The following is a 17,569-nucleotide window of genomic DNA, read 5'->3' as shown; positions in this document are numbered from 1 at the left end:
CAAATACACGCAGCGCTCGTTTTACTAGGAACCCACACTACCGAGAATCGGCTCGTCTGTATTGTGACGCGACACTAGCGAAGCCTGAAAGCTTTCTCATACAGGCGCAGGCGCTACACACCACTACATACGGCCGTCGGCGTTACGTAGGCGCTTCACACGAACGTACACATAAATAAATGCACTTGCGCGTACGGTACGTCTGGATAGTATACATTATATAGATGTGTGGGTTATTTGAGCTCAATTGCTCGTGCTCGACGTTCTACCAGTCGCTCGTTGAGTAAAATAACGAATGCCTCAGTTCAGTTCGCGTTCGACCGCTCTTGTGGAGAGTCGCTCGCTCTCGGAACTTTGAAATATATCTGCCGAGTTTTGATCGTTAAAAATATTTCCAGTTGTTGATAGATAAATAACATTTTGGTGTTTAAGTTTTTGTGGACATTTCGGTTAAAATATTTCTTCAGTCGAGCGTAAATATCAGTTCCGCAATCGTTGTTTTGATTGCAAACGGTTGCGAAATCATCGCGGGGAACTTTCGAATGGTTGTTTGTAAACACCGTTGCTTTTACCTGCAGTTGTTGTTTACGTTCCGCCTAACCCACTTCGCTCATCTCGAAACTTCTAGTGTCGTTGTCGGAGTGTGGTATCCTTAGCAAAGTGAGCTATCCCGAATTGGCTACGGATCCTAAGCTTGTGAATGTCCGCTAACGGGCTTCGCAGGTGAAAAGTGCTCCGATAAGTTGAAATGAGTGCTTTGGCCATAAGGAACAAGAGGAGATCCCGCGGGACTGACACTCTGCTAGAAGCAGCCAACAGAATCCTCCGGATTCTCGGTGTCAACACCAGCAAACAAGTCAAGCAAGCACCTCACAAACCCAAGGTAAGCTCACCAACCCCTACTGAAATCTTAAAAACTTTAATTTCCGAGTTTTCGGGATACCTATAATACCCCACAATTATTCTAATCATCGGAATATTTACGGAATCAACTTCGATCCGATGATATTGAGAATTAGAAAGTTTACACATGCCTATCTTTTTATTACACTATGTTAGAAAAATGTTTCTTCCTAGTAAGTATGATATTGTATCCGTTAATTATACATATTTTTAAGAGTTTTTATTAAATTATTTTAATTTCTCAATTCGTTCGTCTTGTTTTTTTTTCAAACCATTATATCGCCATGGCTGCAATATTTTCGTTTAAATCCGGAATGGTGTTTGAAGCGTTTGGTTTATTGCTCACTTTCATTGTAAATAGCATTCGCACAAAAATGCCCCGTGGAATGCGGTACCTACTGTAAATGTGGCTCATCGCTTGACATAACGGAGTCGAATGCCTCCACCGCCTCGAGAGTCCGGCCAGAATACTTTCGGTATAAATACCTGTGCGGTGTGCGGTCTCCCCGAGGTGCCTCCGCCCGCCGCCCTTCACTCGCGTCACTGAGCTCCGCGCGGCCATCGGAGGCGGTCCCGTGCCCCTTTCTCTCGCGCGCCGTCGCTGCTGCCGCTCGCGCTCGTCTCTCGCGCCGTCCTGCCGTCCTCCCGTCCTGCCTTCCTGGAGCGCCTCCTCCGGGTGACGCTGACGGTGCCAAATATTTCATATTCCAAGAACCCCATTCAAGCGACACCGGTAGACATAGTATTTCAACGGAATCTGCCCTGAATTATGTGTCTGAAAAAGTTCACGTAAAATCATAACATTTTAAATTACACGAGTGTATTTTGAATTAGAGTTCTAAAAGTATCCAACTGATTATTCAAAAAATATGCACTAATACTTTTTCTCATTAAATTCTTTCAAATTTCTCCCTAAAAATATGTTTTAATTTCCGGTAGGCATTTTAAGTTCTTTACATTCGTGATCGTCCATTGAAAAATCCCTCAAAATTTTCCGTTTTTAGGTACGTATTAGTTTTGCTTACATTATTTCATTATTTATCCATGTTTTTCTTATTTTCTCTCCGGGCATTGCGCCGAATACGAAGTTTAATTATTTTTGGGTCTGCACGATGTGCGAGGAATTTAAATTATTAATTTCCATAAAATATTGTTTTATGCAAATACCGTATATTCTGCGGTTGGACGTTTTGTTTTGATCTATTTCCACTTGTTTTTCCGTCGTCTCCCAGTCTTATCGACTCGTCGTTATTATTTGTTTGTTTCATAAATTAAGATTTTTCCTTATTCAATGTATACACCGCGGGTGTTAAATGACCCGTCATTTCAAAACAATAGATAGTGGCGCGATCCAAATAATTACTTTTCTGTCATTTATTAGTACCTACTGTGGACCAAAAAATATCATTTACTTTAAGACATTTACTAATTACATTTTACTAGCCATATTAGAATAAGTTTATTATCAAATACTCATTTACATTTTTCACCTTTTTGTTTATAAATTTCCATAAACCAATAATTTTGAGTTATATGTCGAGTGGTTTTGAGATCACATCGTCGGGGTGTATAGTATAAGGGATGCATAAGTAATATAAGTTCCGACGAATAGTTATTTACCACGAACCCAGTCAACGTATAACTCAAAATAAACAAAAATGTGATCAATTTATTACTCCTATATTTGCGTAATTATTTATATCAGATTACGCGTAGGTAATTTTTCCAAACAGTTCAATCGTTATCAATAATAAAAATAATTTCTCAACATAAAAATGATTGAAATTGATCAACAAACATAAGTACGCAATCTCGTTCCAACTGACATATTATGTTGTAATTGTATCTTTTTGTCGTGAATCATGATATGTTATATTTTACACTACTAGCACAGTGTTGTTAAATTAAAATATGCAAAGATTTAAAAATAATAATAAAAACTGTCGACAGTTTTAGAAAGTATGAATTTTATTTTTGCCACTGTAAAATATTTTTATTGGCTTAACTGTCCTTTTTTTGCTAGCCGTATATAAATGTTATTTACGATCCAATATGGTACACACTTACAAATTACGGACAGTCGAATTTGTGTATAGGTATGAAAAGGATCTAAAAATATCGTGTTTTTTATTTGTAGGTACTTATTACTCACATAAATTTCTAAAATACCCTACCGGGTGGGTATACACGCCGGGTATAACGTTATATAACTATTTCCCTGATGTAAGAAACGTCTTTCGTTTTTTAAATATTTTATTTAACATGTTATAAGTACGTCGGTATTTAATTTGATTTCCTTAACTTCTTATTTACGTTCAAAACAAACATATCGCGTGAGGACGTTAATGGTTGTTCATTAAGAGGATGTAGTGATGTTTATCATTTGTTTCTACTTGCTGATCGTCGATAGTCGTATACAAAATGCAAATAATATTTATAACTATCATAGTTTTACTGAAATAAATAACTAACTGTAAATTTAAACAACCGCGTAGCGAGATGTCTCCTTTATTGAATCAATTAATATTAATGGTTAGATTGAACAGACGGAAATGTGATATGCTGTATAGAAATATACACATCATAACAATAAATCTCCATGAACGCTGTTCATCATTGATTCCAGCATACCATGAGGAAATATGTGTGTCAATATCATATTAAATACTTCGGCGTACAAATATTCATTTTAGTATCTTTCGCCTTCGCTGAAAGTAACGAAATAAATGCTTTTTACGCGCAAGTTGATGCGCCTCCGATCCAACAACGACTGTTTATATGGAAGTCTGAGATCTAGGTGAATATTTCCGCAATAGCTCGCTGTAGGCGTTATGCAAGGAATGAGGCGAATTGCCTTTCTTACCTATTGCAGCATCCTGCACCTGACCCCTTTTAAGCTATTTACGTTTGTTTGGCCTTAGATCGAACACGATTGTGCATTCTTGAAGCTTTAGTAATTACTGCGCCAGCCTAATGCTCGGTATGGTGTGCCAGTTTTGCTACATTCACAACTGTTCTATCGACACTTCTTCATTACACTTACATTACATCTGATCTGTAACCAGCAAACTAGCTCGATGCTGTCACGCAATATATAGCATTCGAGGAATAGCGCAAATTTTTGTAATTACTTTAAATTAAGTAGGGCACCTCCCACCTCTTTCAGTGTTCCCTTTTTATGTGTAAGTACGCGAGAAATTTCATTTTGGCACGTTTTTACCGGTGATCGGCCGTCATTTTTAGCATTCTTTGTGTTCAATATATTTTATTACGCACTTCGGCGAGATAATTATTGTTTATGTGACAGGCATAATCCATCGCAGCGGGTGCAAAGTATTGCAAAGTGTATCTTAATATGTACGTACAATCAGTAAATTCGCTACGTACTCCACTACAGCGATGTTTCGCGTTCGTGCGGTCCCGCGGTTAGTGTTTACAAACAGTAAGTTCCGATCCTCGACGTTAACGCCTGATGGCTGACCATCGCTACTTACTTTACTACTTGTCACGGTCCCGCAACTCCGTCGTAACTCTAACGGAATTGCGGAATCGATTCGTCAATAATTTACCGAGGTTAGCTTCTGATGTTTGTAAATAGCGACGGTCGGATACTCGGGTTAAACATTAAGCATTTGCATTCGCTCTTTATTGACATGTTATTCATCCACGTTCGAGAAATTTTAAATAAACAAATACCTACGTGCATAAACTCGCTTTACATAAGGATCGCGATGATATTTTTATATTTGTATGTCCGGTCTCACGTGATGCGCGTTGCAAATTAGAATTACCGCAAATTGTTGAAGTCATATTCTGCATTCCTTTACTCCTACTATCGTGATTCCTTAATAACGCGACAGACAACAGTCGTTGGCGAAGTGAAGCGTGAATCAGCCTAAGCTTACGTGTTGTGTCGTAGTATACAGTACCTACGATCGGAGTCCTTTATCTTCTACACTGTTCCCTCGGCACTCGGGTCGCTGGTGCTGGAAGCACTCCGAGAGGACCGTGGGAAAGCGCGCGGCAGTCTTAACTCGGCCACGTTTTTGTTCGTCTGCCCGCTCGGCCATTGTTATTTCGTAATTGGTATTTAGTTTACAGTTAAACCGGTATCACTGTACGCAACCGATATCTGTTTATGTATATTTTAGCGAATTATTTTGGTAGCGAAATTCAACATTCTGTCGATGCGTATTGTGGATATACCAGTTTCTCGACATTGCAGAATATTTTTTTTATTTAGTAAATCCGAAGCTCATACGCATCACTTTGTCTGCTAGTCTATTGCTACTTTGATATATTATACATTATTGAGTTGATCTTAAGCGTTTTCCGATTCGTTGGTTTTCAAACAGCCTAAGATTTTTACAGGGCAATATTTTGCTGATTGAGCTGTTATAATACGCGATACCCGTGGATCGGAACTTCTACCTCATCTGAGGTACCGAGCACAGGAGTACTGGTACTGGCTCACAATTGGCGCCGCCTCCACGTAGGTAACCTTATACGGATTATCGCCATATGTTTTGACTTGGTGAATCATTCACCTCGTTTTCTCCTTTAAGGAGCTCGTTCGCCAGTTCCATTATGTAGATATTATTCTAAAAAACTTTAACTTCAAAATGAGTACCCACGAAACACTGGTCCAACAAAAGTTTTGTGGAAGTTTTCTTCCGCTAGCGCAACTAATATTTCAACCCATTCCAATATTAATTGATTAATAACATAATCAACGTTTTTCTACGTTATATAAGACTAATACTCGTATGCAGAGACAAAACTCAAGGTGAGGAAAGTACATTCTAATCTCATATGCATAGAACAACCCGAAGGTAAAGACAATAGAATGTACCTACCTCACCTTAAGGTTTGTCTCTGTATACGGGTATAACCTACCTTTAATTATAAGGTATAAGATGCATATTCTGGCGCATTATACAAAAAATATCTTATTTGTGAATACCAAAGGGTTCTCGGCTTACCGTGTCTGCCAGCAATAATCGTAGTACCCGAGTACCTGCTACCTACCTTCGGGAAAAAGTATTTGTACGAATAGCTAGAAATCTCTCTTATTAGGTTCGCAAAACCTGCGGCCTGTGGTACCTACATCTATATTATATACTTGTGTACAAACGTGTGGTATTTTCCTGTTTTTATTGCGGTCATTCAGCTCTTTCTCGGAAATATTGAGTCGAAAAACTCCGATAAAGCGTTCCTTTCCTTGTATTCGACAAATATTTTTGAATCGAAAATGAATCATTTTGCAATGTTCTTAAAATAAAACAATTTGTGCCCCGGATTTACATATTCTTAGATTTTAACTGCTTTCATCATTGTTTTATGCAACTATACCATAATATAGAGCTATGAAAATGTAATGACGATGTTGACACCTTCTAGTAGTTGTAAATACACGAAATATCCTAAACCTAAGTCACGATGACTCTGTGTAAATGATTGCGTCGCCTCGTCACATTTGCTAGCGCCAGTTATGCAACGTTTGTGTACTCGTAGATTTAAGATTTTATGGAATATTTAAACACTGTTTTTACGCAGCAGTTGTAATTACGTCACACGTGCTCGTAGTTGTAGTGCCCTATTAGCATTGATGCCCTCACATTCATGTCTTGTAGGTAATTATTTAGTATGGTGCGTATAACAAACTAGGCACGACATGCGACATCGCGAATAACCTCGCCTCCGTACTGGTCCTGGCAGCTCCGAAGGTAAGGTTAGATTTCCATACTGCATCAATTTAGAACCAGAGTCTGGCGCAATAGATTGACGAGACGAAACTATACTTGTATTTGTTAGTGTTAAGGATTGACTGCTTATAAATAACAGATCTCCCGGCACCGATAACTATCGTTGTACCGTGAAGGTGCTCGAATCTCGTTTATGCATTTAAAGTCTATCATTTAAGATTGTATTACATAGTTTGACTTCAATACGTGTGCACGTATACTACTCGGGTTCATACATAATCATATCGGGAGTGCCTATGCGCACAGTAGTAGATATATATGTAACCTACATATTTTAATGTCCTTTCGAGCAGTAACCGTCGACGGATATTGTATGGATCACATTTTAGGAAATCAAAATACAGCGCGATTTGCGGCCTTGTATAATACATAGACCTATTTAACATTTTCGGAGCCCGGATTCAAGATTTGAGATAAGAAACGTTTTAACATTCCGAATGACTCGATGATTTGCGCAATTTGAAGCGTCGAAAATTTATATTTTATCGAAAATTATTAAAAAATATTGTTTACATGAAAATACATTTTTAAATTGCAGTTTGACATATTGTAAGATACTACTTTTTATACAAAATTTAGTTTCCGGTTTGTTGTGTTAGTTGTGCGCTACACAGAAGCGCCGTTTTGATTCAGGTTCTCGTAAATTCATGTCAAATTTGTGGAGATAGAATGTTATTCGCGTTGTCCATGTATAACTTACTAAAATGCTCCTTCTATTTATCATTCCATGACATTATTTCGCGAAACTTTCTATTTTCACAGCCATTTTAATGCTTCATTGGCATTTACAGCTGGAAGTGAATTCTGTTTCTATATTATTTAGCGATTTCTCGCACCAAAAACAAATTAAATTCTTTCGCTTTATTACTTCGGGTAAGATGATCGATTAAATTAGTTTATTATTGACACGTTAAAATCGATTCATCCAATGAAATGTGTAAGTCCGCGTCCGTAGCTACTGAATCATTTGAAGTGACGGCACCCGTTTCCCGGGAGTTACGTTTTCTCGACTTTCTTTTGTTGTTTTAGAACTCATTTGTTAATCAAGCGATGTGAGGAATTTAGTCATGCAAATTGTATGTAAGCGGGCGCATACTTCCTTCAATTTGAGTCACATAACTGGCACTTTCTTAAACCGCTACTTGCAAGTTGTTAACATCAAAGCGGAAATGGCTTCAACGAGAGTTACGATCATCCGCGGGTACTCTTTCATCGGCTATGGGTAGTATTGCCCGATGGAACAATTTGTCGAGGTTATGATTATTAATCTTTATAGCTTTCAACTTAACGGTCTGTTTCAACTGCAAATTTAGTTTGATCGCCAATTTCTGTTTTTCACTCCCTACTCCCTAGCTACTTGAGGTTTTAACAAAATGGTCAGCTTCTATTATTTTCACCGTACCTACAAATTATATCACCCTTTTTTTTAAATTTGCAAATTTGATACTGTTAATTATTATCTATGATTAATTATTTTAATGAATGCCGTATCGTCGAGTAATTAAATCTTGGTCAAGTTCCGCCAAAAGCAAAAATGAAGATCCAGGTGACGTTTGTCCCGGATGCTATTGCGCTCGCGTAGGACACTTCGTGCATAATAATCATCAAGCGGTGTCCATAAATGAAACAAAAAACTGCGCACATGACATTTTAGCCGTAAGCTCGCGGTCCCCTATTTGGCAGAGCCTCTTTTAACTTTGCCTAAATAAATCACCATTCTCATGGTACATGGGGCACTTCGTCGGTACTTGGTACACCAAATGCAGCATATCTCGATTTTTCAGGGCGCCCAATCTCACCCTTCATGTGCTGTTCAGAGACAATGCACGGTACGGCTACTTAAAAAAAAAAAAGTTTCGTGTCGACCTTGCCAGGAATCGAACCGAACTAATATCCGCTCGATTTCCCTTTCGGGATTTTCACTTGACTGTAGCCATGCGATGTGCATGTAGACGTGCATTGTTTCTATATTCGGTATCATTCATTCCGCCCAGAGTAATATATTTATTTTAATTCTCTTCTATCAAAATTACAGCAGTTAAGTTATAACATTAGCTTAAATTATTAAAGTAGATTGTAGTAGAAAAAAAAACATGACTTACCCGTTAAAACATGACTTAGTCCATAACCCATTGATATTTATACATAGAAATCTTTTTGGTTCTGAAGTCCGGTTAACGCTTATGCCAGAAATACATTACCTGCGTTTATAAACACCTTTGAACCAGCGATATACCCACTACCCATACGGTATGACCTCTGATGTTATTCAGGAAAATGCAATGCTAGTTTTGCTGGGTGTAATTTTGATGTTCTCTTTTCAATTGAAACTTCCTGAGTAGTTTCGGTAAATTAATATAATTAAAGACGCAATTTGAATGTTGATCTTTGCCTGATATCTTCCAAACTATAAAACATGTTTTTAACTCGGGAGAACACATTCTTCTTGGCGCGGTTTTCATCTAGAGTACCATATATCACCATAGTACGTGTCATGCCTAAATATTTGCGTTAAGTAAATGGTTTTAATTGACGTCATTTTGGTTTGGATTCGGTCATAAACCTTTGACATCACCAGCGATGTTTGATAGCGATAAACTCCCACTTCGGGCAGGTTTGCGAAACTCGGTATTTCTTATCACGTATCAGCAAACAATTCTTTTTATCCGCCACACTTCTACATGACGTCAAATTAACGTGGACGCAGGCAAAACCAGGTGTTGAATAGATTATTACAAAACTGGACTCGGGTGGTCTTTTAAAACTCTGTAAATTTACAAGTTTCTATACTTCGTCGAGTGTGTAGATATTTCGACTCGACCAATAAAATAGCGAATGGTTGTTGCTCCTTGTGTTCCGAGTTCTGACTAAATGAATTTGTTTTCCTCGCCATAGGTATCGCAAAATGGCTATCATTTGTATTCAGACCGGTTAGAGACATTTATTATGCTAATCGCCAAAGCTATTTTTAACCGTTTCTATGTATATGAATAATTCTCATTTGCTCCGTTCGGTATTTGAGTAAATTCATTCACATTAGCCGATAAGCGATATATACTCGTATATAGGTGGATTAAACACTTTTTGATTTTGGTCACTTTAATTATATTTTTTATTTTGAATGAAACATTCGATATCATTTCGTATTAATATGTTTTATTTGTTTATGGTTATCTAATTGATTATTTACTTCGCACGATTAGTTTCCTCGTTATTTGCTGGCCGCAAATGTCACTATATAAATCCACTTAAGGTTACGATCGCAATTTAGCAATGCGCGATGGCGCCAGTTACTTTGATAAAAAGTTAATAAAATATGTTTTCTTGCCGCTTGCTGGCGGGATACACAATATTATGGTCGGTCGCACCTGATAACACCTCGTGATATGCCCATCCACTCAACCCGAGTGAATCATTCAGTAAATACACCCGCCCAAATAAAAGGTTAAGTACCTCAGCTTTATGTCACCTTAATCGTAATTATTCATCATTCACTTAGGTACTCATTGAATAACAGTTTCCCTTCAAAATTCGGTCCTCCCGGTGCGTTTCTGCGGTTTTCAAACTTAAAATCATTACACCACACCTATCTTCTGAAATGTCCTAGTATGAGAAAATGTGCGAATAATCCAATCTCTAAACCATCTTCTCGTATAAATTCTCCGACTACTTTAATTTTTGCTATTAAAATATGTATATTCTAAATTTAAAAACAGTATATTAACGAAATGTTGGCAGTCTTACCGGTCACTGTTTCCTCCACTCAAGAGTGGAGTGTTCCATCGCTGACACGTGACACTTACTTGACAGATGTCAGTCCGACTACAGTAGGTGGCTATTCGCGATGGATATGTAGCCGTATACGCAGCAGTACTAGCTCATATCGAATGTTTTGTCTGGATTTTGTCCTACTGACACTCACCCTACAAGACTCGCCCACTCGCATCACGCACATTCATTTTTCATTTCGTCATAATAGCTGTTTATGTTTGTTGCCGTAAAGATAAGAACCCATCTAGAGCACACATCCTTCGCGTGCTCGTCACAACAATAATACACGCTCACATATCATGCTGGACTATTTTCGGTACTGCTTACTGTCACTTTCATAGTTTATATGACCTTTAGAATGTGCTATCTCTTAATTACTCGGAGATAATTGTATTTTCGCCGGTATTCAAATATTGAGCCATCAAGACGTGTCGAATTGTTGTTTTATTGGTTTTATGTTTACTAGTGGCACGAACGATAATTGACTTCGGGCTTCGGGGTGGTCACTCTGTGCCGTGATAACATTTCGCTACATTTCGTTTCTCTGTGAAAAGATGTTTTTCTCGCCGCTCGTTGTTAACGGGAATTATCAGTATTGTTGACCTGTCTTTATTGAAATGTTATTCAGAAACGTGCCAGTTTTATTATCAACTAGCTGTTTTATTTTCAAAACATTATAATAAACCGTTTTATTGTTTTCCTTTTGCGTTCACGTGAACGTTGTATGCGCGAAATGCTATTTTTAATTGAATGGCTCCGCTGTCTATAAAATAATATGCATACATTTCCGGATTCTTTGTCGGTTGACTTGCATAATATGGAAAGACACTCGGAAACAACACTCGATAAATTAATATCACATATACATTATCTATTCCATATCCAACTCATATTTAAAGTGTCCATGCGGCTCGACTGTGGAATCATCTATCATCTCCCATCCACTAGCGAATATGTTTCTGCAGTATCTCTGTTTGACGTTCACGTCTGAAGAAACCTCTCCTTTCTCTTCCTCAATCTCTCTTTTCCTCTCTCTTTATTCCTTTTATTTATTTATTTATTTATTATTATTTGGGAAAAAAACAACAGTTTTTACATATATTGTATAAAAAAAAAATAAGAATACATATGAACGAAAATTGTGAAAACCGTCAATAAACATTTTCCACAGTAGTGTAAGATATCGATTAAGTACATCATCGGTATCAAAATAAAAGCAATTAACAATTGTTAGGCACTTAGAAACTTGCAAATAAAATAAAAATACATATACTTATTTGCAGTTATAAAAATAAAGTTAATAGAAACAAGATAAATTTAAATTTAAAGAATAAGAAAAGAAAAAAGTTATATAAAAATAATGTTAAAGGTACAAAAATATAATAATGAACATACGGATACATACATAATTACTGACATCGTAAAACTAAAGGGGTGTACTTTTTATGAGGAATTTTCTTTATTTCAAATAAGAGGGATGAAAAATTTCTGCGTGACCGGAGAGAACAGTATTATAATAATGACATGCTCTAATGAAAAAGTCGTTTTTCCTTGAGTTAGTCCTAGGTACTGGCAAATTTTCCCATTGAATATTAGTATTGATTTTAATGAATTTATATACAAATATTCATACTGCTATTTTTGTATATATTTAGTTTTATTATTTCGTTTTCGCTCAAATACGTTTCGAAACATCACCGATATAAATAACACTCTTATTGCATCGGTTGGTTGGAAGAAATTAGATTTTTTAAATTTAAAAATAAATAAAATTCGTTGACATTCGCTAAACTCTTTCCACGCGTATAAATCCGTTTTGTAATCATAATCATAATCGGTAAACAGAAATATCGCGTATTTCACTCGTTGCAGGGATATTATCGGTGCACTATTTCATCTTAAATTTTACTATTATTCAGGCCGTGTAATAAAACACACCGTAATGGAAAACTTTACACGTGTAGAATATGAAACGGGCGGTATTTGACTTGCAACGTCAGCCTTGGTCCGCCGCGATCACGCGTCGATCGGAAACTGCATCGCTTGCCTTAAACTGAACCCGATAATAATATTATCGTAATTGAGACGTTTTAATGATTCGACTCAATTACGAAACTGGCACTGTTTATGTGTGTACTAGATGCGTTGACCGTTGGAATTATAACAAGTTTTGACACACTTACAATATGCAGTTGTGTTACCGTCGGCGTTGCGTCGGTCCATACTCCAAAGTATCCGCAGTCCAAATGCATTTATATTTGTCTCGTCAATAATACTTGCTTCGTGTTTTGGATTGCGCTTAAAGAAACTTATCTATCCTACACTATTTCGGTATGTAGGTTGTGTTCTTTCCTAATCAACTCCCTGTTTTATTAGATGTATATATTATTGTATTTACTTGTTGATATAAAAAACGATATTTCAATCTTACCAGTCTCCATGATTTTATTTACAGAATTGTGATTTTGTTATCTATCTAAGCTATCTTATTTGATATAATAATAATAAATTGTGGTTTTCGTGATGAGAATAGCTAATTGAATAATAATATATTATTTGTAGCCTTCAATGAGAATTCCATCATCTGTTCGAAGATTCCCCGTAAATGGTAATGTGTATAATAATTTAATTATTTTAATTTCTTGTCAGATATGTATTATGTATGTTTCCTTCCATACGGTTTGACTACGAATGTACGAATGAAAAATGAACACATACGACTCTCGATTATCTATGAAAAGGCCAAAAGTCACCACTTCCCGTCGCATGATACTCGTATTATTTTTGTGACCCTCTGATATTATTGTTGAAATGGTTTCTTTTGTTTGCCGTGAATGTGTTGGTTACGTGTAGAGGAATTCAACCTTCGATATGTAACCAAAAATGTGAAAATACTTAATACCTGATACATCGCATTTCGTAAACCATCGCCATTTTTGTAAATTCCTTTCATGGGGCACTGCGTTAGTACACCGACCGCTACATGTCTCGATTATTTTATTAAATAAATGTAAAGTGATCAGTCTTACGCCTACGGCGCCAGTCCAGAGACTGTTAAATGTGTGCAACAACAACACATTTTTAAATAAATATTTCATGTCAGGCACAATATTGTTTTTGCTTTCTTCATTCTAAAAATTATGTAACAATCTATTACTTACCTGTAAGAATTTTAACAGTTACGACATATCTTTTTGAATGGATTCTTATTCTTAAAGTCCACTTTTCGCGCCACAACAGGTCAGGAGGCAATTCCAGTTTCCAGACTATCTCATCATATTCGCCACTACTCGGCCTTACTTCCCGTCCGATGCAGGATACGCGGGACTATTCCTACAGATAAGGCTGGGGCTTTTGGCTTTGTTGCCTCGTCCAGAGTCCAGATAAGGTCCGATACTGTTTAGGCGTATCTGGCTTATCGGCCGCCCATTCCCGTACCGAGCAGTCCGGGCACCGACTCGCCCCCAAATGCGATACCGGAATACGCCTTTCGGTGACAAGTCGTAACATTATTATTTCGTACTGTATATTTCTCGGACTTACAGTCTATTACGTTTCCCAATGCGACAACATTAACCCCCGTGTGACTATATTGTCAGTGGTCACATAAGTCTACGTAAAATACATGACTTGATACATTATATCTCTCTTATTTAAAAATAAATTAAGTCATATTTTACTATGACAGGCCTTTATTATGTTACGTATTATATTTATTAAAAATATCCAGTCTTTTGCTTAATGTAACGCGATGTTACATCACCTTCTCCAACGGGAGTTTAGCTCTCTTCTGTAAGTCAAATTAAACGCGAATTACGATGCATTAGGCATGTCAATCAGGTACATAACACAATTTATCCAATCTTCCCACGCCAATGTTGCGATTTTTTTGTATTTCCCTCTTTTACAGCCAACCTATTTTAAATTGGTTTTTACTACAATATTACTAATTGACCGGTGTACATTTTCCCATACTCTCTTAAATCGTATTTTCCGTTCGCGATTCTAGCGGTACTCGCTACGTTGATCATTCATAAAAATTGAACAAAGGCAGATACATTTTCCCGCGCATCGTGATTGCGCTCCGGGCCGTCGGGCGTGTGATCCTATCCATCGCGGTCTCCCACGTGGCGTGGGCGCGCTGGCACCGCGAGCTCCGGCAGTCAGCAGTCAGCCACGGAGCCACGCGAGGCACGGGTGCGGGTACGAGTGCCGGCGCACTCCGCAGCAGCATCCGACCCAGTCTGACCTCGGATATCTCATGAATGAACACATCTGCGACCGGATGGCGAATGGCGGAAGGCGGACGGGCTCCGCTTCGCGCCTCGCCCCGGCCGCGACCCTACGCAACACGCGAGACTACGTAATATCGACTCCCATGTATGGATTATTTATCTAGTACGTGGATTTTAAACTAAACTCTCTCATTCTTTTCTATTTCTTTCTCTCGGACAGATAGCACTTAGGCTTTTAACATTTTGAATCTTATTAGGAAGCGTTCCCGACGTACGTCTTACTCAATCAGATTTCCGCTTTGTTACATTATGGACCTCGCTATTAGGATTGTCGAGGCATTAGTATTGTTAAGCCATATATCATTTCCGCTGGAGCTACATTTGTGTCGGTACTCACTTAACGGTGAATGGAGACCTGTTGGACCTCGCAATTGTTGGAGTAGGATCATCGCCATTCATAGTTGTCACTCGCCACTGCTCCATACCTATATCGGACGCGCCTGATTCCGTGCGGAGTTGCGAGCGGACGCGGGCAGTACGCGTCAACTACAGGATGCACTCTCAAATGGCACAGTTACATGGTGCGAATGGTGTCGCAGACCGTATATATTACGTAAGATACCTATTTTTCTCTCTAATTATGCACTTCGTTCAATTAGACTAGACTAGACTAGGCACGCTGAGGTTATAAATTGGTCATCGGATAAATAATCATCTCGGCCAAATTAGTTGATGACTTTCCGGTCTATATTTCTTACTTACTTCTCAGTCGAGAACGGGTGTCGGAATAATAAGTAGTAAGTGATATTGCGATGGAAATAGCTCAGTTCAACCGCCTAACGCATATTTCCGTTACGAAATCCGCGTTGGTATTTCAATAACTGAGAACCTTTGCAATGTGTTTCCGGTGGTCGAATGGTGATCCTCGCGACTTAACATCGGATTTTGTGTAACAGTGGCGGGGAAATGGACACCGCGGGATTTTTCCCTTTTACGGTTTACCAATCTACTTACGCCTTACTGACTTCCGCAGCTGTAAATAACGCGCATTTAGCCCTATTTTGTGTTTTCCTAAACTGTATAAAAATATTTTCTTTTGAATATACACGTGTACCGGAGTATCTGAGAAAACAGGCTGATGTGCCATATTAATTCACTTATTTGATGTCCATGTGTATAAATATTTAATAGCGATTGTCTACTTTTCCCCGGCACGTGTTCATATTTACATGATATGCGGTTTATTTACACGAGCTTAATATTGACTGTCCATATTTTTTATACTCTGTTTAAATCAATTTATTGAAAGTACTGAGTAAACGAGTATGAACATTTAAAATCGTTTATGTTTACAGCATAATCGCTAATAACGTATTTTTATCTTATGAATGCACTGATTGCAAAAAAGATAATCCTCAAATTATTGTACATGTAATTGTTATTATTTATTATATTGATTGACTTTTTCGTTCGTACCTAGTACCTACCTACTAGCTTTCGCTCGTTCCGGCATTTTTGTTTTTGTTTATGTATTATTCCAATCACATTCGGTATAATGACTAGGCGCGTGATGTCATCCCAAACTGTCATAATGATGTCACGATGATTCGCGTCTTTGTTTATTGGCGGTGTATCCACGATCGGTTGTTGTTTGTCTATTTATATAAACTGCAAAATATAATAGGTAGCTTTGAAGTCAATTTAATAATATCCTTCAAATGGGTGGTGTATAGGTTTTCCCACGCTTGTTGCGTATGTCATATCCTCCTACAGTCGTGTGGTCGAAACCTACTCAGCTTCAAATGAGTCAAAAACCAGTAGTTATCACTGACTACATGATACTACCTACCACCTACCAGCTTCATTCGTTGCTACGGCTTTCTGATTTTGATATTGTTTGGTGTACGCAATGGCTGCCGTATTCAGTATAATGCAATTAGATTTTGTTAAGTATGTTTGCAAGTATACATAACCTAAAATATAGCACCGTGTGCACTGTGAAATAAAGATTAAAACGGTATTTCTTTGTGACTTAATTGTTATTAAATCGCATTTACATAACACTCGCGGGAGCCTTGCAGAATATTGTGCGCGACTCCCCATCTGTGTACTGATTATTATTGTATAATGTATTTTCTGTGATAATACTAGTATGCGGTAATTATCGGCGCCATCGTAACGCCGCCGATTGTACTCCCCGCTACGTAATAGGCAAAGCATACTTAGCATATCGAGCCGTGATCGCCAAAACATCGTAGTCGACAGGAGGAATATTTTACGGGATAATATTTTTTCTTCCCAGTTATTAAGGAATATACTTTGTAGGTTTCGTTTCGAATATTCATTTTATGGATATCAATAAGTGTATTTCTTGTTCATCGAGAGGAAAGAGTGTTCGGTAAAATATTTTTTGTCGGTTACGATGTTTTGGCGATCATGCCTCGATATACACGCACTTACTTTTTTACCTTCAAAACATGCTTCATTTAAAACTTCAACAGAAAAATATGGCATTTTGTATTTGTTGCACTAACTCTGTGTTTACTCACTGTATAATAAAAAATAACACTTTCTTCAACTAATTATTATTTATTTAACGGCCGACCTGTTTCGATGCTACAAAAGCTTTCTTATCAAAATATAATTTAGAAATGAATACGAGTATTATCCTATTTTGTAATTTTAACGGTGCCTACTAAATACTAAAATCTAATTCATACGGAGGCAATAAGTAAGAAGAAAAGACCTTATATCGAGTAATATTTTATGTTTTGTGGATGTATTGAGTGAGGGAGTTGAAAATTCTATTAAAACTGAATTATTATTTTTTATTCTAATTATAGTAAAATACGGATTTTATTCAACGGTATTTCTTCTAAAATTTGGTATGTGTTA

At 37.5% G+C, this 17,569-nt stretch overlaps 1 protein-coding gene across 2 annotated transcripts in view; it reads left to right on the top strand.

Annotated features, from left to right (window-relative positions):
* Positions 1-269: 269 nt before the first annotated feature.
* The window catches only part of LOC148272069 (3-phosphoinositide-dependent protein kinase 1-like), a 30,834-nt gene continuing 13,534 nt past the window's right edge, over positions 270-17,569 (top strand). Inside the window, exon 1 of one of the 2 annotated variants that reach the window (XM_088240571.1) lies at positions 270-883. In XM_088240571.1, the coding sequence (XP_088096697.1) occupies positions 749-883 (135 nt within the window). In that variant the 5' untranslated portion in view covers positions 270-748. Of the gene's footprint in view, positions 884-1,445; positions 1,908-17,569 lie in introns of those variants that run through there. The other variant, XM_088240573.1, reaches the window with a different exon arrangement.

The sequence above is a fragment of the Micrasema longulum genome, unplaced genomic scaffold (assembly GCF_059751315.1).
Source record: "Micrasema longulum isolate JH-2025_06_02 unplaced genomic scaffold, ASM5975131v1 h1tg002503l, whole genome shotgun sequence".
Lineage (NCBI taxonomy): Eukaryota > Metazoa > Arthropoda > Insecta > Trichoptera > Brachycentridae > Micrasema > Micrasema longulum.
Note: the sequence above shows the minus strand (reverse complement) of the source record. Positions and strands in the feature narration are given on the sequence as shown.